The sequence below is a fragment of the Chiloscyllium plagiosum genome, unplaced genomic scaffold, assembly GCF_037043375.1.
Source record: "Chiloscyllium plagiosum isolate Xiang-an unplaced genomic scaffold, Cpla_swu_hap1 HiC_scaffold_10, whole genome shotgun sequence".
Classification (NCBI taxonomy): domain Eukaryota; kingdom Metazoa; phylum Chordata; class Chondrichthyes; order Orectolobiformes; family Hemiscylliidae; genus Chiloscyllium; species Chiloscyllium plagiosum.
Genome location: NW_028270148.1, coordinates 68,800,663 through 68,822,875, shown reverse-complemented (window position 1 = coordinate 68,822,875; position 22,213 = coordinate 68,800,663). Strand labels below are relative to the sequence as shown.

The window sequence follows — 22,213 nt, the reverse complement described above, 5'->3', positions numbered from 1 at the left end:
ACAAACTCTTGGCCCCAGACTGAGAATGGAGCTAGCTGGCCACCTGTTCCAACCCCTTCAGAGGGTGGTCCTCGAGAGCTCTTTATCCTGCAGAAACAACCATAGTGTCCTCCTCAAATCCATTTTGATGTCTAAGGATTTTAGCAACACATTCATATACCTGGAAGCCCTCTCTCTTCCCAAGCGTTCCATTTTTCTTTCTCAGAACTGCAGAAATAGCATCCAGCAGCAGCCCAGCTCAGTAAATGCAGTTCTCTTTTAAGAGAAACAGAATACCCTTAAAATGAGCCAAGCTAGCTGCAGCAATTGCTACGTTCTTATGCTGCTTGGCCCTTGTTGAGTGCTCAGACAGCTAGCAGTACAGGCCCTGTTCAGACCAACATTACAATTAAATAAATGAGACTCTCTCTCCATGGAAACAGGTCCAAATAGGTTGCAGATAGTGACTCATGGAACTGCCACAGACCAATTTCTAATCCTACATTTCATGCAGAAACAGAATGGAGTACAAATTGAAAACAGGTTTAAATACAAGGAGACTAGAACTACAGCTGTCAACACAGGCAATCTAACCTCCTTCTGGGTTGTGAACATCTCCGGCTTAATATATTTCTAGTATTGCATTAATAGTGTATATCTAACTTTTTGTCTACTTTCATACTTACAGTATTTGTTTGAAGAGGATCAAACCGTAGGACCTTCTGCTTACAGCAAGGATAGTACCCAATTCCTGGAGTGGTCAACTGATTGTTTATCGAAGGATACATCACTTGTTCTGGGTGATACTGGCAGTGGGAGAGTTCAGTGCATTGGAAAACCTGAAACAAATTGAAATGGTAGCAATAGCAATATCAATTTTAATTTTTTTGTATCACACTGATTTGAAAAATAACCTTTGGAGGCTGGTTATTTTGGTTTCACACATATTCGCTCATCATTTTAATTTACTTCAATTGTAATTCCACAGTGAATTAATTAATATATTAAACAGACTTGTTTCAGTAAAAGACTAATTAAATATAAATCAGGAAGTGTAAGCAAATGTTGAGGCTGAGTCAATTATATCTATATTTTCTGGAATTTAAACTGAACACAATACTCCACAATGCGGCCTCACCAATGTCCTGTATAACTGCAACATAACTCCCCAGCTTCTATATTCCATGCCCTGACTATGAAGGCCACTGTGCCAAAAGCCTTCTTCACTGCCTTGTCTACCTATGACTCCACTTTTAGAGAACTGTGAACCTGAACTCCTAGGTCCCTCTGTTCCACTACATTCCTTTAAACCCTACCATTCACCATGAAGCTCCTACCTTGATTTGACTTTCCAAAATGCAAGATCTCACACTTGTCTATATTAAACTCCATATGCCATTTCTCAGTCCACTTCTCCAGCTGATGAAAATCCTGCTGCAATTTCTGATAACCTTCCTCACTATGATACTGCCTATTTTAGTGTTATCTGCAACTTTACTAAATCATGCCTTGTACATTCTCATCCAAGTCATTGATATAGATTGCTAGGGGCCCAGCACTGACTCGAGGCATACCATGAGTCACAGGCCTCCTGTCCAACAAGCTTCCTCTCACTATAACCCTCTGCTCCCTACCATTAAGCCAACTGTGTATACAGTTTGCCAGCTCTCTCTGGATTCCATGTGATCTAACCATACAGGGCACCCTACCATGTCAAAACTTATCAAAGGCCTTACTCAAATTCATATAGACTATGTCTATTGCCCTGTTCTCGTCAACCTTCCTGGTCACGTCATCAAAAAAAAGCTAACAAATTTGTGAGGCATGATCTCCCATGCTGACTACTCCTAATCAAACCCTGTCTTTACAAATGCATGTACATCTTATCCCTCAGAATCTTTTCAAATAACGAACCGACCACAGATGTTGGGCTTACTGGTCTATAGTGGGATTTTTTGCAGCCCTTCTTGAATAACGGCACAATATTCGCTATCCTCTACGTAAGTCTTCCAAGACCTCATCATTATATCAGCCAGGGGCCCCATAATTTCTTCTCTAGCCTCTTGCAAGGTTCTTGGATATATCTGGTCAGGACCAAGAGATCCTTCATGCATTCTAATATGTACAACACGTCCTCTACAGTGATACGAGCTCTCCCCAAGATATCACCACTAACTTCCCCAAATTCCCAAGTTTTCATGTCTTTCTCCATGGTAAACACAGAGGAGAACTATTCATTGAAGACCTCGCCCATCTCCTGTGGTTCCATACATACAGGCCCACTTTGGTCCTTGATTCTATTCACTCTTACTAATTCTTTTCCTTTTAATATATTTAAGGAATCTCATTGGATTCACCCCCTAATCTTCTCAGTCAAAGCTATCTTGTGTCCCCTTTTTACCCTCCTGATTTTCTTCTTCAGTAAACTCCTATATCCCCTATATACCTCCAGGGATTTCCTTAATACCAACTGCCTGTACTGGACCCATTTTTTTCTGGTCAAAGCCTCATTTTCTCCTGTCATTCAGGGTTCCCTCCCCCTGCCAACTTTGTCCTTCACCCTCTCATGAACATAAAAACCGTTAATTCTAGCTATCTTTTAAAGGCCTTCTACTTGTCAAATGTCCCTTTGCCTGCAAACAAACTACTCCAATCAATCTCTGCAAGCTCCTGTCTAATTCCATCAAAATTCACCTTTCCCCCAATTTAGAACTTGAACCTGTGAACCAGTTTTGTCCCTCTCCAATAGTAATTTAAAATTAAGAGAACTATCGTCACTGATCTGAAAATGTGTTGCTGCAAAAGTGCAGCAGGTCAGGCAGCATCCAGGGAACAGGAGAATCGATGTTTCGGGCATAAGCCCTTCTTCAGGAATTCTTCGGGCTTATGCCCGAAACGTCGATTCTCCTGTTCCCTGGATGCTGCCTGACCTGCTGCGCTTTTCCAGCAACACATTTTCAGCTCTGATCTCCAGCATCTGCAGACCTCACTTTCTCCTTTATCGTCACTGATCCCAAAGTGCTCCTCACTGTCATCTCAGTCACTTATCCGGCCCTATTTCCTATGATTAGGTCAAGTTTTGTCCCTTTCTGAGGAGGGCCTTCTATATAGTACTTGAGGAAACTTTCCTGAACACACTTAACTAATTCCACCCCATCCAAGCCCTTAATGCTATTGCAGTCCCAGTCCCAAAGTTAAAATCCCCCACTATGACAATCTTATTACTCCCCAGTCTCCCTGCATATTTGTTTCTCTAATTCCCATTGACCAATATGAGCCTATTCTCTTATTATTTCTTATCTCCACCCACAAAGCCTCACAGGATGATTCCTCAGTTATTTTACCTCTGACTACCACTGTTATACTCTCCTTAATCGAAAGTGCAGCTCCCCCTTCCCTCTTTTCTCCACCTGTCCCACCTAAGTACCTGTACCCAGGCACATTAAATAGCCAGTCCTGTCCCTCCCTTAGCTTTGTTTCTATAATGGCTATAATATCTCAGTCTCACATACCTATCCACGCACTGAGTTCATCAGCCTTACCTGTCAGCCCTCTTGCATTGAAATAGATGCAATTTAATCCAACAGGTATTCCTCACTCGCTGTCATGTTCCAGCCTGACCTGTCACTTCAACTTGCTATTTCTGATTAGTGTATCTGCGTCCAACCTGGCACTTGCACCCTTGATGTTCAGGATCCTTCCCCCCCCCCACCCCCCACCGCCAATCTAGTTTAAACCCTCCCTTATAGCACTAGCAAAAATGCCTGCCAGGATATTGGTCCCACTCCAGTTCAGGTGCAACCCGTCCGTCTTGAACAGGTCACCTCTGCCCCAGAAAATATCCCAATGATCTAAGAATCCAAATCCGAACTCTTCAGTCATGCATTTATCTGGCATATCCTCCTGTTCTTACCCCCACTAGCACAAGACACTGGAAGTAATCCAGAAATTACCACCATTGAGGTCCTGGTTTTTAATGTTTTTCTTAGCTCTCTACAATCACTCAACAGGACCTCATCCCTATTTATAATATATAATAAAATCTCTGAACAGGTTGATTTGAAAAATAGATTAAATTTTAAAATCTGCTTTCGCTATCAAAAGTAGATTGAAGGAATGTTGAGTTGGATTTGTCTGGTCTTTTGCGGACTACAACATTGCTGCCACTGACTGGTGAATCTAGAAAAAAAGGAAGCAGTCTCAAGATAAGGAAACAATAGTTTACTACTGGAATGAGAAGAAACTTCTTCACATAAAGGAATGTGAATCTTTGGACATTGTTACCCCAGAGGCTTATAGAAGTACCATCACTGAATACTTTGAACTCTGAGACAGACCAATTTTAGGTCCCTCAGTGAATCAAGAAATATTGGAATTGGGCTAAAAGGTAGAGCTGAAACTACAAATTCAGCTACATTTACACTGAACAGCAGAGCAAATTTGATCAGTTGTATGGTCTACTTCTGCTCGTATTACTTATTCAAATCCCATCGCACAAGAATATATATGTGTTCATGCTTAATGATGAGTGCCAAGTTTCTAGGAATTCTCTGATTGTCCACTGTTTGGCTTATCTTATTACATCAACCAGCCACTAAATGCCACAACCAGCTATCTTTAGTATCTATACAAACAGACGTCAAGGACCACAAATTTGACTCTGACAACACAACAATAATTGGACAAGCCAAACAGAGGAGAAGCAGAGAATTCCGAGAATCTTAGTACTCATCCACAGACTCGGACTTTGACCTAGACCCACTGCAACGAACAAAAGGAAGCAGTGGGAACAAAACCTAATAAATTCCAACTGACTCGGTACAGCAACATTTCACAGGATGCTCCACATCACTGACGATGTCAGAGAGGGGGCAAAACATCTGCAAACCAAATTCGCAGCTCGTGAACATATCCACAACAACTGCAACTGACACCCAAGCTACAAATCTTTACACAAACCTCAAGTAATACATTATCTTGTTTAGTATTTCAATTGAGTTAAAGTTATGCCAATTTTTCTTTTATATTTTCATTGTGTGATAAGAATAAAGTGTGTGTTGATTAAAATTTACTGTGGATCAATCAAATCACATCTAGAACACAGAACATCACACTTGCCTTAAACCGATGTAAAAGTTAGGGTCTAGGTTATCGCCTTACTATATTGGGTAGGGCAGGAGAGGGCAGCATCTGTGGGAAGAGCTGGTCTGATCCATAATAGTTTCTCTCTCCACTGATGCTGCCAAATTTCCCAAGTTTCTCCAACACTTTCAGTTTTTATTTCAGCATTCTACCATCTGCAGTACTTGGCTTTTATTTGGCAGTTTTTTTGGGTTTCTTTTTCGTGTTTGCTTTTCCTGTTGTTCAATAAAAATTAACATTTTCAACTGTTTGAGGGCTTTCCAACTTTGGAGTGCTTCCACACTGAATAATAACAACAGGATACTATGCTATGCTAGACAGAAGGGAGAAAGTAGGACTTCTTTAAACAGGATTCTAGCATGATCTGATTCTAAGGATGCATAGCTTGTGTAGCTCAATTCTTATCACGGCAATTACAATGACAGCCAAACGGGTGATGATATAAAGTAGCAACATATATAAAAATGTATGCTTCTATTTCCAACGTACTGTGAATGGTTATTCATGGCTGGCAAACTTGACCTGCTGCAGAGTTGAGCTTTTAGTTTAGTGCTAGTGGCAGAAATCCCTGAAGGTCCTGTGGTTTGAATATTTTCACTACTGGTGAGCCCACAATAGTGACAGTGCAATGCCACAGAGATGGATATGTACATAAGTTGAGCAAGAGAATTGCTCGAGAGAATCCCTTCATGGAACTCTGAAATTGAGACTTAGCTGATTTTTATTAAAATTCAGGTATAATTAAAATTAAAATTAAAATTAAAATCCCCTCCAGTTTAATTCAAAAGAGGTGCATTGCCTGGACACATTGCTTTCTTCTGCAGAGCACCAATCCCTGTATTTGAACGTATGTTCAGGAATATATATTTGATGGATCATGGATGTGGCACAAAGTAGAATGTGGGAAGCCAGCCAGGAGTGCATTAGAATAGTTAAGTCCGAAAGAATCAAAGACACCACTGGAGGGTTTCAGCAGTAGAGGAGCTGATACAGGGCAATGTCAGGCATTGTTGCACAGCTAAGAGAAGAAGGTCTTGTGATGCACAAATATGTGGTTTAAAACAAAATTTGGAATCAGATATAGCATCAAAGTTGCAAACTTGTGTATCAGCTTCAGACAGTTGACAGGAAAGGGAATGCAGACTGTAGCAGAGGAGTTGATTTCATGTTGTGGTTGGAAGACAATGGATTCAGTATTCTCAATATTTAACTGGAGGAAATTTCTGACAATTTAAAGTCAATAGATTAAGAGAGGTGGTGGTGAGGTAAAGTTGGCTGTCATCAGAGGACATCTGGAACATGAACTGTTTTTGAATGATGTCACTGAGGGCAGTATGAGTAAGTAATAGAAAGGGGACCAAGAATTAGCTCATACAATCATATAATACAGAAGAGGCTGTTCAGTCAATCAATATGCCAAAAATATATCAATTTCCAAAAATATTCTACCTGTCCCATTTTCTCGCACTAGGCTCATAGCCTTGAATGTTATGAAACTTGAAGTGCTCATTCAAATATTTTTTCAATGTTGTGAGGTTTCCTGCCTCAACTATGCTTTCAGGCAATGCATTCTAGATGCCCAGTACCCTCTGGGTGAAAACTATTTTTACTCAAATGTCCACTAAAACTCCCACCTTCCACTTTATAATTATGCTCCCTTGTTATTGTTCCTTCGACTAAGGGAAACAGCTACTTTCTATTCACCCTGTGCATGTTCCTTAATCTTATATATCTCTATCAGGCTCCCCCTCCACCTTCTCTGCTCTAAAGAAGGCAATCAGAGCTTATCTAGCCTCTCTTCAATGCTGAAATGCTCCATCCCAGGCAGCATCCATCGCCTTTGCAACCCTTCTAGTGCAATTAGATCCTTCCTACATAATGTGTGATGACCAGAACTACACACAATACTTCAGGTAGGTCCATGCGGGTTACAATTCCATAGCATCACTTGTTTAAACTTCAGCTTGTATAATTAGGTTAAAAATAAATCACAACTGCAAGTTATTTATTAAAAAAAGTTTTAAAGTATACTTCTTAAAATTTGCATCCACTAATATGCAAGTAAAAATCAAAACTTACTTTTTTGCATCTTGTGCAAGGCAACCAATTTATAGTTCCCCACAAACGCCAGTATACGTCTTGCCAAGACTTCAGCTCTTCATAAAGACTGTTAAGATAGTCATGCACATCCCAGCTTTTATCTCTAAAAGAGGCAAAAACAATTTACTGTTCAGGACTCACCCAAGATGCTTTAAGAAAAGCAAATTGTATTTATACAATATCTTTAATATAAACAGCTGTTACATACTTTCCAAACAGAGGTAGGATATAGATTCAAAGGCAGAGGGGAGGTATTAGAAGGGATGACAAAAAACTTGGTCAAATACATAAAGGTGGCACAGTGGCTCAGTCGTTAGCACTGTTTCCTCACAGTACCAGGGACCCAGGTTCGATTCCAGCCATGGGCGACGGTCTGTGTAGAATTTGCACAGTCTCCCAGTGTCTGTGTGGGTTTCGTCCAGGTGTCCTGGTTTCCTCCCACAGTCCAAAGATGTGTGGGTTAGGTGAATTGGCCATGTTAAATTGCCCATAGTGTTCAGAGAGATGTAGGTTGGGTGCATTAGTCAGGGGTAAATATTGGGTAAGGGATTGGGTCTGCGTGGATTACTCTTTGGAGGGTAAATGTGGACTTGTTGGGCTGAAGGGCCTATTTCCACACTGAAGGGATTCTAATTCTAAACACGCAGAAAGAGATGTGCATAGGTTTTGGGAAATTATTGGGAATAAAAAAGGCATTTGCCACTACTGTTGGTTTCCTTTTGGCCAATTTTCGATTTGCACTACTACTGTGCCTTTTATTCCATGGATTTCAACTTTACAGACTTTCGAACTTAATCAAATATATTTTGTGTCCATTTGTACCACATCAACTATTTTACCCTTGTTAACCCTCTGTCACCTCATCTAAAGACTCAATCAAGCTAAATGAACATGATTTGTCTTTAACAAATCAACACCATCTTAATACAAATAATCCACATTTGTCCAAATGACTTAACTTTGTCCAATATTATCCTTTTTTACATACTTCCCATCAAGGCTAAATTGATTGGCTTGTCACCCTTAGCTTATCCTCACACACTTTTGAACAAAATGATAATATTTGCAATTCTCCATCCCCTTGGTATCAGTCCCATATCTGAAAAGGATTAGAAGAATATGGACAATATTCATCCTTACTTTCCAAAGCAACCCATGATGCATCCCAGCTAGACTTGGTGACTCACCAACTATAAGTGCAGCCAGACTTTCCAATATCTCCAGATTATCATTTTTAGCTCATCCAGTATCTCAACTACCTCCTCCATTTCTATTACTTTAGCAGTCTCTTCTTCCTTGGTAAAGACAGATGTAAGCATACTCATTTAGGATTTCAAACATGCTCTCTGTCTCCATTGGTCTCCTTTCTGGTCCCTAATTAGCACCAATCCTCATTTTGCTACCTTCAACTATTTATAAGCCTATAAGAGACTTAGGATTCCTTTATATTAGTTGCTAGTTTATTCCCATACTCTGTTTTTGTCCCTCTTATTATCTTCATCAGGACTGGGCTGGAGGGAGTAGGAAAACCTCTTCAAAGTGGGCATCCTTGGAAGAGGCTTCGCAGTATGGTTTGCAGCAACTAGGAGATAGTGAAGACTGCAGATGCTGGAGAAGTCAGAGTCAAAAAAGACTGAGTCCAGTTCTAATGAAGGGTTACGCCCAAAACATTGACTTTTTTGCTCCTCAGAAACTGTCTGACCTGCAGTGCTCTTTCCAGCACCACACTTAATTGACTTTGACTTCGCCAGCATCTGCAAACCACACTCGCTCCTCTTATTTCCTTTCTAATTTTCCTATATTCAGCCTGGTTCTCATTCGTAACATCAACTGGACATTTGTTATATCCTCTCTTTTACTGCTTCATCTTATTCTCTTCACTCTTTCTTCACTGAGGGAGCTGTGGCATTAGTTATCCTATCTTTCCTTCTTGTACAACGTACCTACACCATAGCCAAAACAACCCTTAAAAAGCTGTACATTACTCAAATACACTTTTAGCTACCAACCTTTAATTATTTAGCTCAGCCAACCACTGCATCAGCACCCACCCTCCACAATTAACATTTTTTAAAATTGTCAATTACTCAGTCTGATTCAATTGATAATATTAAGCTTATGATACAATGATCACAATTCTCCAAATGCTTCTAGGTTGGTACTTGCACCACTTGATCCACCTTGGTATGCAAACTATACCCAGCAAAGGCTCCTTGCTTAGAGAGGCATGTTTACCAAGAAAGGTCTCTTGAACATACTTCAGAAATTCTTCCCTTTCTCTGCCATTTACAGTAGAATCGTAGAATCCTTACAGTGCAGAAAGAGGCCATTATGTCCATCAAGTCTACACCAGCCACCCGAACAGAATCCAACCCAGACCAAACTTCCTATTCTACCCCTGTAACCCCCATTTATCATGGCTTACCCATCTAACCTGCGCATCCTTGGGATACAATAGACAACCCACACATGTTTCGACTGTGGGAGAAAACTGGAGCACCCAGAGGAAATCCATGCAGTCATGGGGAAAATGTGCAAACTCCAGGTAGACAGTCACCCAACGCTAACCACTGAGCCGTCATGCACCACTATTCTGATCCTAGTCTATTTCAGAACAAATCTGATCATCATCATTACTCTGTAGTTCTTGAACCTCCCTGCAATTTTCCTACAATAAAATGTACTGAAGTAGTGCAATGGCACCTCTACGGTTTCCTCTCTCGCTCGCACTGTAATATTCTCCTTCATCAATACTGGCACAACTCCCACCTACTTTATTTATCCTTCCTGAGCATCTTATATTGAGGAATATTTAATATTTAAAATACCCTTTTTGGAGCCAGACTCTATTACAGACAGAATAGTATTCCCATGAGGCTATATGCATCTGCAGGAGAAAGTGAGGACTGCAGATGCTGGAGATCAGAGCTGAAAAATGTGTTGCTGGAAAAGCGCAGCAGGTCAGGCAGCATCCAAGGAGCAGGAGAATCGACGTTTCAAGCATAAGCCCTTCTTCAGGAATGAGGAGGGTGTGCCAAGCAGGCCAAGATAAAAGGTAGTGAGGAGGGACTTGGGGGAGGGGAGTTGGGAATGCGATAGGTGGAAGGAGGTTAAGGTGAGGGTGATAGGCCGGAGAGAGGGTGGGGGCGGAGAGGTCGGGAAGAAAATTGCAGGTCAAGAAGGCGGTGCAAGTCCGAGGGTTGGGACTGAGATAAGATGGGAGGAGGGGAAATGAGGAAGCTGGAGAAATCTGCATTCATCCCTTGTGGTTGGAGGATTCCTAGGCAGAAGATGAGGCGCTCTTCCTCAGGTGTCGTGTTGCCATGGTCTGGCGATGGAGGAGACCAAGGACCTGCAAGTCCTTGGTGGAGTGGGAGGGGGAGTTAAAGTGTGCAGCCACAGGGCGGTTGGGTTGGTTGGTGCGGGTGTCCCAAAGGTGTTCTCTGAAACGTTCTGCAAGTAGGCGGCCTGTCTCCCCAATGTAGAGGAGGCCACATCGGGTGCAGTGGATGCAGTAAATGATGTGTGTGGAGGTGCAGGTGAATTTGTGACGGATATGGAAGAATCCCTTGGGGCCTTGGAGGGAAGTGAGGGGGGAGGTGTGGGCGCTAGTTTTGCATTTCTTGCGGTTGCATGGGCAGGTGCCGGGAGCGGAGGTTGGGTTGATGGGGGATATGGACCTGACGAGGGAGTCGCGGAGAGATTGGTCTTTCTGGAACGCTGATAGGGGAGGGGAGGGAAGTATATCCTTGGTGGTGGGGTCTGTTTGGAGGTGGTGGAAATGACGAAGGATGATACGATGTTTCTGGAGGTTGGTGGGGTGGTAGGTGAGGACCAGTGGGTTCTGTCCTGGTGGCGATTGGACGGGCGGGGTTAAAGGGCAGAGGAGCGGGAAGTGGAGGAGATGCGGTGGAGAGCATTGTCAACCACTTCTGAGGGGAAATTGCGGTCTTCGAAGAAGGAGCACATCTGGGTTGTTCGTTATTGGAATTGGTCCTCCTGAGAGCAGATGCGGCGGAGGTGAAGGAATTGGGAATATGGGATGGCGTTTTTACAGGAGGCAGGGTGGGAGAAGGTGTAATCTAGGTAGCTGTGGGAGTCGGTCGGTTTGTAGTAAATGTCTGTGTTGAGTCGGTCGCCCGAGATAGAAATGGAGAGGTCTAGGAAGGGGAGGGAGGAGTCTGAGACGGTCCAGGTAAATTTGAGGTCAGGGTGGAAGGTGTTAGTAAAGTGGATGAACTGTTCAACCTCCTCGTGGGAGCACGAGGTAGCGCCGATACAGTCATCGATGTAGCGGAGGAAAAGGTGGGGGTGGTGCCAGTATAGCTGCGGAAGATGGACTGTTCCACATATCCGACGAAGAGGCAGGCATAGCTGGGGCCTATGTGGGTGCCCATGGCTACTCCTTTGGTTTGGAGGAAGTGGGAGGATTGGAAAGAGGTGTTCAGAGTGAGGACCAGTTCAGTCAGTCGAAGGAGGGTGTCAGTGGAAGGGTACTGGTTCGGCCCCATGCTCAACTCCGCCCCCTCGCCAGGTCCTAGCTCCCAGCCCTGCCGTATTTTCACCATCCCTCTATACCACCCCCTCTCTGAGGATGAAAGATCAGTCCTCACCTTCATCCCCCTATGCTCCCGGATTAACGAGTTCAACATGCGGCGAGACATCGAACAATTCTTCCGTCGCCTTCGCCTCCGCGCCGACTTCTTCAACCAGGATTCTCGCCTACCCTCTGACAACCCCTTTTCCCGCCTCCATGCACCTGGACACCCCATGCTGGCCTCTTACCCGCCCTCGATCTCTTCATAGCCAACTGCCGCAGCGATATTGACCACCTCAACCTGTCCACCTCTCTCACCCACTCCAATCTCTCACCTTCGCAACCTGCAGTCCTCCACTCCCTCCACTCTAACCCCAACCTCACTATCAAACCAGTAGACAAGGGAGGTGCGGTGGTAGTTTGGCGCACCGAGCTTTACATTGCTGAGGCAAAATGCCACCTCGCGGACACCTTCTCCTACTGCCCCCTTGACCGTGACCCCACCTCCCACCACGACCCCACCTCCCACCACCAAACCATCATCTCCCAGACCATCCATAACCTCATCACCTCAGGGGATCTCCCATCCACCGCCTCCAACCTCATAGTCCCACAATCCCGCACCGCCCGTTTCTACCTCCCACCCAAAATCCACAAACCTGACTGACCCATTGTCTCAGCCTACTCCTGCCCCACCGAACTCATCTCTGCATACCTCGACACGGTCCTGTCCCCTTCGTCTAAGAACTCCTCACCTACATTCGGGACATCACCCACGCCCTCCACCTCCTCCATGATTTTCGCTTCCCCGGTCCCCAACGCCTTATCTTCACCATGGACATCCAGTCCCTATACACCTGCATCCCCATCACGAAGGCCTCAAAGCCCTCCGCTTCTTCCTTTCCCGCCAAACCAACCAGTACCCTTCCACTGACACTCTCCTTCGACTGACTGAACTATCAGCATTCCGGAAAGACCACTCCCTCCGCGACTCCCTCGTCAGGTCCACACACCCCCTAACAACCCAACCTCCACTCCCGGCACATTCCCCTGCAACCGCAAGAAATGCAAAACTTGCGCCCACACCTCCCCCCTCACTTCCCTCCAAGGCCCCAGTGGATCCTTCCATATCTGTCATAAATTCACCTGCACCTCCACACACATCATTTACTGCATCCACTGCACCCGATGTGGCCTCCTCTACATTGGGGAGACTGGCCGCCTACTTGCGGAACGTTTCAGAGAACACCTCTGGGACACCCGCACCAACCAACCCAACCGCCCCGTGGCTGAACACTTTAACTCCCCCTCCCACTCCGCCAAGGACATGCAGTTCCTTGGCCTCCTCCATCGCCAGACCATGGCAACACGACACCTGAGGAAGAGCGCCTCATCTTCTGCCTAGGAATCCTCCAACCACAAGGGATGAATGCAGATTTCTCCAGCTTCTTCATTTCCCCTCCCCCCACCTTATCTCAGTCCCAACCCTCGGACTCAGCACTGCCTTCTTGACCTGCAATCTTCTTCCCGACCTCTCCGCCCCCACCCCCTCTCCAGCCTATCACCCTCACCTTAACCTCCTTCCCCCTATCGCATTCCCAACGCCCCTCCCCCAAGTCCCTCCTCCCTACCTTTTATCTTGGCCTGCTTGGCACACCCTCCTCATTCCTGAAGAAGGATTTATGCTTGAAACGTCGATTCTCCTGCTCCTTGGATGATGCCTGACCTGCTGTGCTTTTCCAGCAACACATTTTTCAGCCACAGGCACCTGCAGCCTTGCTATCTATTTACCAAGCTTTGAGCAGTTATGCCATGTATCATACACACAAATTTTGTACTCGTAGTCGTATCAAACCAATAACCATTCAATGTTTTGTGCTAGAGACTGCAGAAGCAAGATCAGAAGTCTCAACATTAAATTCTTCATCCAAACTTCATGTTCAAAAATTAATCAAGTAATTCAAAAGATACCTAATGTGCAAGTATATTATATTTCCTCGAAGATCAATATTTATTTTTACAGGAGTACAGGGAATCATTTTCTCAGTTTCCTTGGTAAGAAGTTTCTTACACATGCTACATCTGAAATAAAATATGAAACACAGTGTGAAGTTCTCAGGAGACAAGATTAATAGGTAATTACATTTTTAAAAATCAACTGAAATTTCCATAGAATAGTTACCTATATAGCGTTTCAGCACCCGCTGGAGAGTCTCGATCCTTGTAGTCTGGATCAAACAACCTCTCAATCTTCTTGCAAAATATTTTACTGTTTTACAAATGATTATTGTTAAATAGCGTAGTGCAAATAATTAGGGAGACATTCAATTTTAAAAAAAAGCATTGTTAGTTTCTCTTGAAGTCACCTCAACTTATATTTTTGTGCTATTTTGAGAGGGAGAGAGGGAGAGAGGAAGAGAGGGAACGAATGTGAACAAAAGAGAGGGAGAACGAGAAAGAGAACGAGAGAGAGAGCGAACGAAACAGAGAGACAGAGAGAGAGATAGAGAACACGAGAGAGAGAGAGAGAACAAAAAAAGAGGGAAAGAGAGAACGAGAGAACACGAAAGAGAACATATGAGAGAGAGAGAACACACGAGAGAACAGACGAGCGAGACAGAACACGAGAGAGAGAGAACACACGAGCGAGACAGCACGAGCGAGAGACAGAGAGAGAAAGAACACGAGCGAGAGAGAGAGAGAGTGAGAGCGAGAGAACACGAGAGAGCGAGAACACACGAGCGAGAGAGAGAGAACACGAGAGAGACAGAGAGAGAGAGAGAGAAAACACATGAGGACGAGAGAGAGAGAACACGAGCGAGCGAAAGAGAACACGAGAGAGAGAGAGAACACGAGAGAGAGAGAGAAAGAACACGAGAGAGAGAACACGAGAGAGAGAGAGAGAGAGAGAGAAAACACGAGGACGAGAGAGAGAACACGAGAGAGAGAACACGAGCAAGAGAGAGAGAGAACATGAGCGAGAGAGAGAGAGAGAGAGAGAGAACACGCGAGGGAGAGAGAGAGAGAGAGAGAACACGAGGATGATGGAGAGAGAACACGAGAGAGAGAGAGAGCGTGAGAGAGAACAGAGAGAGAACACGAGAGAGAGAACAAAAGAGAGAACGAGAGAAAGTGAAAGAGAGAGAATGCGAAAGAGCGAGAAAGAAGGGGGGAGAGAGAGGGAGAAAGAAAGGTGGGGAGAGAGAGAGAGAGAGGGAAAGGTGGGGAGTGGGAGAGAGAGAGAGGAAAGGGGGAGAGGGAGAGGGAGAGAGAGGAAGGGGAAGAGAAAGAGAGAGACAGAGAGAGAGAGAGAAAGAGAGAAAGGGAGGAGAGAGAGACAGGAAGGGGGGAGAGAGAGAGAAAGAAAGAACACAGGAGAGAGAACACGGGAGAGAGAACACGGGAGAGAGAACACGGGAGAGAGAACATGGGAGAGAGGGAGAGAGAGAGAGAACGAAAACTAGAGAGAGAGCGTGAGAGAACGAAAGAGAGAGAATGAAAGACAGAGAGAGAGAGAACACGAGAGAGAGAGAACACGAGAGAGAGAGAACACGAGAGAGAGAGAAAAAGAAAGAACACGAGAGAGAGAACGAGTGAGAGACAGAACACGAGAGAGAGAAAGAACGAGTGAGAGAGAGAGAGAACATGAGAGAGAGAGAACACGAAAGAAGAGAACGAACACGAGAGAGAGAACTCAAAAGAGAGCTTGAGAAAACGAAAGAGAGAAAAAGTGAGAGAACACGAGAAAGCGAGAATGAACTCGAGAGAGAGAAAGAAAGAACACGAGAGAGAGAGAGAGAGAGAGAGAGAAAGAACACGAGAGAGAGAGAAAGAACACCAGAGAGAGAACACGAGAGAGAGAACACGAGAGAACAGGAAAGAGAATAGGAGAGAGAACAGGAGAGAGAGAAAAAGAAAGAACACGAGAGAGAGAGAACATGAGAGAGAGAGAAAGAACACTAGAGAGAGAACACGAGAGAGAGAGAGAACACAAGAGAACAGGAGAGAGAACAGGAGAGAGAACAGGAGAGAGAACAGGAGAGAGAACAGGAGAGAGAACAGGAGAGAGAACAGGAGAGAGAGAAAAAGAAAGAACACGAGAGAGAGAGAACACAGAGAGAGAGAGAGAACACGAAAGGAGAGAACAAACACGACAGAGAGAGAACACAAAAGAGAGTGTGAGAGAATGAAAAAGAGAGAGAGAACACGAGAGAGAACACGAAAGAGAAAGTAAGAAAACACGAGAAAGAGAGAATGAACTCGAGAGAGAGAACGAACACGAGAGAGAGAGAACGAGTGAGAGAGAACGAACACGAGAGAAAGAGAACGAACACAAGAGAGCGTGAGAGAATGAAAGAGAGAGAACACGAAAGAGAGAGAGAATGTGAGAGAACGAGAGAACACGAGAAAGAGAGAACGAACTCAAGAGAGAGAGAACGAACACAAGAGAGAGAACGAACACAAGAGAGAGAGAGAGTGAGAATATGAAAGAGAGAACATGAAAGAGAGAGAGAGAGCACGAGAGAATAAAAGAGAGAACAAAAGAGAGAACGAGAGAAAATGAAAGAGAGAAAGAAAGCGAAAGAGCGAGAAAGAAGTGGGGAGAGAGAGGAAGGTGGGGATAGAGAGAGAGAGAGAGAGAGGAAGGTGGGGAGAGAGAGAGAGAGAGAGAGAGGAAGGTGGGGAGAGAGAGAGAGAGAGAGAGAAAGAGAAAGAAAGAAAGAACAGGAGAGAGAGAAAGAACACGAGAGAGAGAGAACAAGAGAAAAAGAGAACGAGAGAGAGAGAACACGAGAGAGAGAGAGAGAGAGAGAGAATGAACACAAGAGAGAACCGGAGAGAGAACCGGAGAGAGAACCGGAGAGAGACCATGAGAGAGAGAAATAGCACGAGAGAGAGAGAACGAGTGAGAGAGAACACGAGAGAGAGAGAGAACACGAGAGAGAGAGAGAGAAAACGAACACGAGAGAGCGCGAAGAATGAAAGAGAGAGAACACGAAAGAGAGAGAGAGAGAATGTGAGAGAACATGAGAAAGAGAGAAAGAACTCGAGAGAGAACAAACTTGAGAGAGAGAACGAACACGAGAGAGAGAGAGTGAGAATACGAAAGAGAGAACATGAAAGAGAGAGAGAGAGCGCGAGAGAGAGGGAGAGTGAGGAAGGGGAGAGAAAGAACACGAGAGAGAGAGAGAAAGAACATGAGAGAGAGAAAAAGAAAGAACATGAGAGAGAGAACACGAGAGAGCGAACACGAGAGAGAACACGAAAGAAGAGAACGAACACGAGAGAGAGAGAACACAAAAGAGAGAGTGCGAGAGAACGAAAAAGAGCGAGAGAACACGAGGGAACACGAAAGAGAGAGAAAGTGAGAAAACACGAGAAAGAGCGAATGAACTCGATTGAGAGAGAGAACAAACACGAGAGAGAGAGAACACAAGAGAGGGAGAGAACGAGTGAGAGAGAACACGAGAGAGAGAGAACACGGGAGAGAGAGAGAGATCGAACACAAGAGAAAGAGAACGAACACAAGAGAGCGCGAGAGAATGTAAGAAAGAGAACTCGAAAGAGAGAGAATGTGAGAGAACATGAGAAAGAGTGAACGAACTCAAGAGAGAGAGAGAGAGAGAACAAACACGAGAGATAGAGAGAGAGAGAGAGAGAGAGCGAACACGAAAGAGAGAACATGAAAGAGAGAGAGCGCGAGAGATGAAAGAGAGAGAGAACAAAAGAGAGAACGAGAGAAAATGAAAGAGAGAGAGAAAGCGAAAGAGCGAGAAAGAAGTGGGGAGAGAGAGGAAGGTGGGGGAGAGAGAGAGAGAGAGAGAGAGAGAGAGAGAGAGAGAGAGAGAGAGAGAGAAAGAAAGAAAGGTGGGGAGAGAGAGAGAGAGAGAGTAAGGAAGGGGAGAGAAAGAACACGAGAGAGAGAGAGAAAGAACACGAGAGAGAGAGAGAGAACACGAGAGAGAGAACACGAGAGAGAGAACAGGAGAGAGAAAAAGAAAGAACATGAGAGAGAGAGAGAGAACACGAGAGAGCGAACGAGAGAGAACACGAAAGAAGAGAACGAACACGAGAGAGAGAGAACACAAAAGAGAGAGAGTGTGAGAGAACGAAAAGAGAGCGAGAACACGAGAGGGAACATGTAAGAGAGAGAAAGTGAGAAAACACGAGAAAGAGAGAATGAACTCGAGAGAGAGAGAGAACAAACACGAGAGAGAGAGAGAACACAAGAGAGGGAGAGAACGAGTGAGAAAGAACACGAGAGAGAGAACACGAGAGAGAGAGAGAGAACGAACACGAGAGAAAGAGAACGAACACGAGAGAGCGCGAGAGAATGAAAGACTGAGAACTCATAAGAGAGAGAACTCGAAAGAAAGAGAATGTGAGAGAACACGAGAAAGAGAGAACGAACTCGAGAGAGAGAGAGTGAGAATACGAAAGAGAGAACATGAAAGAGAGAGAGAGAGAGCGAGAGAACGAAAGACAGAGAGAGAACAAATGAGAGAACGAGAGAAAATGAAAGAGAGAGAGAGAAAGAGAAAGCGAAAGAGCGGGAAAGAAGTGGGGAGAGAGAGAAAGAAAGAAAGAAAGAAAGAAAGAAAGAAAGAAAGAAAGAAAGAAAGAAAGAAAGAAAGATAAAACACGAGAGAGAGAGAGAAAGAACACGAGAGAGAGAACACGAGAGAGAGAATGCGAGAGAGAGGGAAAGAGAACACAAGAGAACAGGAGAGAGAACAGGAGAGAGAACAGGAGAGAGAACAGGAGAGAGAGAAAGAACACAAGGGAGAGAGAGAACGAATGAGAGAGAACACGAGAGAGAGAGAATGAACATGAGAGAAAGAGAATGAACATGAGAGAGTGCGAGAGAATGAAAGAGAGAGAACTCGAAAGAAAGAGAATGTGAGAGAACGCGAGAAAGAGAGAACGAACTCAAGAGAGAGAGAGAACGAACTTGAGAGAGAGAACGAACACGAGAGAGAGAGAATGTGAGAGAATGTGAGAGAACACGAGAATGAGAGAACGAACTCAAGAGAGAGGGAGAACGAACTTGAGAGAGAGAACGAATACGAGAGAGAGAACGAACACGAGAGAGAGAGTGCGAATACGAAAGAGAGAACATGAAAGAGAGAGAGAGCGCGAGAGAACGAAAGAGAGACAGAAAAAAAGAGAAAACGAGAGAAAAAGAAAGAGAGAGAGAATGCAAAAGAGCGAGAAAGAAGTGGGGAGAGAGAGGAAGGTGGGGAGAGAGAGAGAGAGAGAGAACGAGAGAGAGAGAAAGAAAGAACACGATAGAGAGAAAGAACATGAGAGAGAGAATACGAGAGAGAGAACAACGAGAGAGAACAAGAGAGAGAGTGAGAGAGAGAACACAAGAGAGAGAGAGAGAGAACAAGAGAGAGAGTGAGAGAGAGAACACGAGAGAGAACAGGAGAGAGAGAACAGGAGAGAGAACAGGAGAGAGAGAAAAAAAGAAAGAACGCGAGAGAGTGAATGAGAGAGAAAACGAAAGAAGAGAACGAACATGAGAGAGAGAGAGAACACAAAAGAGAGAATGCGAGAGAACGAAAGAGAGAGAGAACACGAGAGAGAGAACACGAGAAAGTGAGAAAACACGGGAAAGAGAGAATGAACTCGAGAAAGAGAGAATGAACTCGAGAGAGAGAGAGAGAGAGAAAGAACACGAGAGAGAGAGAATATGAGAGAGAGAAAACACGAGCGAGAGAGAGAGAGAGAGAGAGAGAGAGGGAACACGAGAGAGGGAACACGAGCGAGAGAGAGAACACGAACGAGAGAGAGAGAGAACACGAGCGAGAGAGAGAAAGAGAGAGAGAGAGGACACGAGTGAGAGAGAGGGAGCGAACACGAGCGAGAGAGAGCGAGCGAACACTAGCGAGAGAGAGAGCGAGAACACTAGAGAGAGAGAGAGAGAACACGAGCGAGAGAGAGAGAGAGAGAGAACACGAACGAGAGAGAGAGAGAGAGAACACGAGCAAGAGAGACCGAGAGAGAACACGAGCGAGAGAGAGAGAACACGAACGAGAGAGAGAACACGAGCGAGAGAGAGAGAACACGAACGAGAGAGAGAACACGAACGAGAGAGAGAACACGAGCGAGAGAGAGAGAACGCGAGCGAGAGAGAGAGAGAGAGAACACGAGCGAGAGAGAGAGAACACGAGCGAGAGAGAGAGAACACGAGTGAGAGAGAGAGAGAGAGAGAGAGAAGGAATACGAGTGAGAGAGAGAGACCGAGAGAGAACACGAGCGAGAGAGAGAGAGAACACGAGCGGGAGAGAGAGAGAACACGAGCGAGAGAGAGAGAGAACACGAGCGAGAGAGAGAGAGCGAGAGAACACGAGCGAGAGAGAGAGAGAGAACACGAGCGAGAGAGAGAGAGAACACGAGCGAGAGAGACCGAGAGAGAGAGAACACGAGCGAGAGAGAGAACGCGAGCGAGAGAGAGAACGCGAGCGAGAGAGAGGGAGAACGCGAGCGAGAGAGAGGGAGAACACGAGCGGGAGAGAGAGAGAACACGAGCGCGAGAGAGAGAGAGAGAGAGAGAGAGAGAGAGAGAACACAAACGAGAGAGAGAGAGAACACGAGCGAGAGAGAGAGAGAGAGAGAACACGAGCGAGAGAGAGAGAGAGAGAACACGAGCGAGAGAGAGAGAGAGAACACGAGTGAGAGCAAGAGAACACGAGCGAGAGCGAGAGAGAGAACACGAGCAAGAGAGACCGAGAGAGAGAACACGAGAGAGAGAGAGAGATCACGAGCGAGAGCAAGAGAACACGAGCAAGAGCAAGCGAGAGAGAGAACACGAGCAAGAGAGACCAAGAGAGAGAACACGAGCGAGAGAGAGAGAGAACACGAGCGAGAGAGAGAACGCGAGCGAGAGAGAGAGAACAGGAGCGAGAGAGAGAGAGAACAGGAGCGAGAGAGAGAGAGAACAGGAGCGAGAGAGAGAGAGAACAGGAGCGAGAGAGAGAGAGAGAGAGAACACGAGCGAGAGCAAGAGAACACGAGCGAGAGCGAGAGAGAGAGAGAACAGAGGCAAGAGAGACCGAGAGAGAGAGGAGAGAGAAAACACGAGAGAGAGATCACGAGCGAGAGAACACGAGCGAGAGAACACGAGCGAGAGAACACGAGCGAGAGAACACGAGCGAGAGAACACGAGCGAGAGAGAGAGAGAACACGAGCGAGAGAGAGAACACGAGCAAGAGAGAGAGAGAACACGAGCGAGAGAGAGAGAGAACACGAGCGAGTGAGAGAGAGAGAACAAGAGAGGGAGAATGAGAGAGAACACGAGAGAGAGAGAATATGAGAGAGATAGAACACGAGCGAGAGAAAGTGAACGAGCGAGAGAGAGAGAGAGAGAGAGAGGGAATACGAGCGAGAGAAAGAGAACGAACGAGAGAGAGAGAGAGAGAACACGAGCGAGAGAGAGAGAGAGAGAGAGAACACGAGCGTGAGCAAGAGAACACGAGCGAGAGCGAGAGAGAGAGAACACGAGCGAGAGAGAGAGAGAGAGAGAGAGAGAACACAAGAGAGAGAGAACACGAGTGAGAGAGAGAGAGAGAGAACACGAGCGAGAGAGAGAGAGAGAGAGCGAGAACACGAGCGAGAGAACACGAGCAAGAGAGACCGAGAGAGAGAGAATACGAGAGAGAGAGAGAGAGAGAAAACCCGAGCGAGAGCAAGAGAACACGACCGAGAGCAAGAGAGAGAGAGAACACGAGCAAGAGAGACCGAGAGAGAGAACGCGAGCGAGAGAGAGAGAACAGGAGCGAGAGAGAGAGAGAGAACACGAGCGAGAGAGAGATAGAGAACACGAGCGAGAGAGAGAGAGAACACGAGCGAGAGAGAGAGAGAGCGAGAACATGAGCAAGAGAGACCGAGAGAGAGACAACAGGAGCGAGAGAAAGAGAGAGAACAGGAGCGAGAGAGAGAGAGAACACGAGCGAGAGAGAGAGAGAGAACACGAGCGAGAGAGAGAGAGAGAACACGAGCGAGAGCAAGAGAACACGAGCGAGAGCGAGAGAGAGAGAGAACACGAGCAAGAGAGACCGAGAGAGAGAGAGAACATGAGCGAGAGAACACGAGCGAGAGAGAGAGAGAACACGAGCGAGAGAGAGCGAGAGAGAGAGAGAGAGAACACAAGCGAGAGAGAGAGAGAGAAAACACGAGAGAGAGAGAGAGAACACGAGCGAGAGAGAGAGAGAGAGAGAGAACACGAGCGAGAGAGAGAGAGAGAGAGAGAACACGAGCGAGAGCAAGAAAACACGAGCGAGAGCGAGAGAGAGGGAGAACACGAGCAAGAGAGACCGAGAGAGAGAACACGAGCGAGAGAGAGAGAACGCGAGCGAGAGAGAGAGAGAACACGAGCGAGAGAGAGAGAACGCGAGCGAGAGAGAGAGAACAGGAGCGAGAGAGTGAGAGAAAACAGGAGCGAGAGAGAGA

The 22,213-nt window shown here is 45.6% G+C and overlaps 1 protein-coding gene across 11 annotated transcripts in view; it reads right to left on the bottom strand.

Annotated features, from left to right (window-relative positions):
- sanbr (SANT and BTB domain regulator of CSR) overlaps window positions 1-22,213 on the bottom strand; it is a 730,291-nt gene that overhangs the window by 93,525 nt on the left and 614,553 nt on the right. For 9 of the 11 annotated variants that reach the window (XM_087991419.1, XM_087991418.1, XM_087991417.1 and 6 more), the window contains 4 exons: window positions 13,941-14,027; window positions 13,730-13,840; window positions 7,201-7,324; window positions 666-818 (listed from right to left, as the gene is read on the bottom strand). In XM_087991419.1, coding sequence (XP_087847545.1) covers window positions 666-818; window positions 7,201-7,324; window positions 13,730-13,840; window positions 13,941-14,027 — 475 coding nt within the window. The remainder of the gene's footprint in view (window positions 1-665; window positions 819-7,200; window positions 7,325-13,729; window positions 13,841-13,940; window positions 14,028-22,213) is intronic. The other 2 variants (XM_087991415.1, XM_043696065.2) reach the window with 2 other exon arrangements.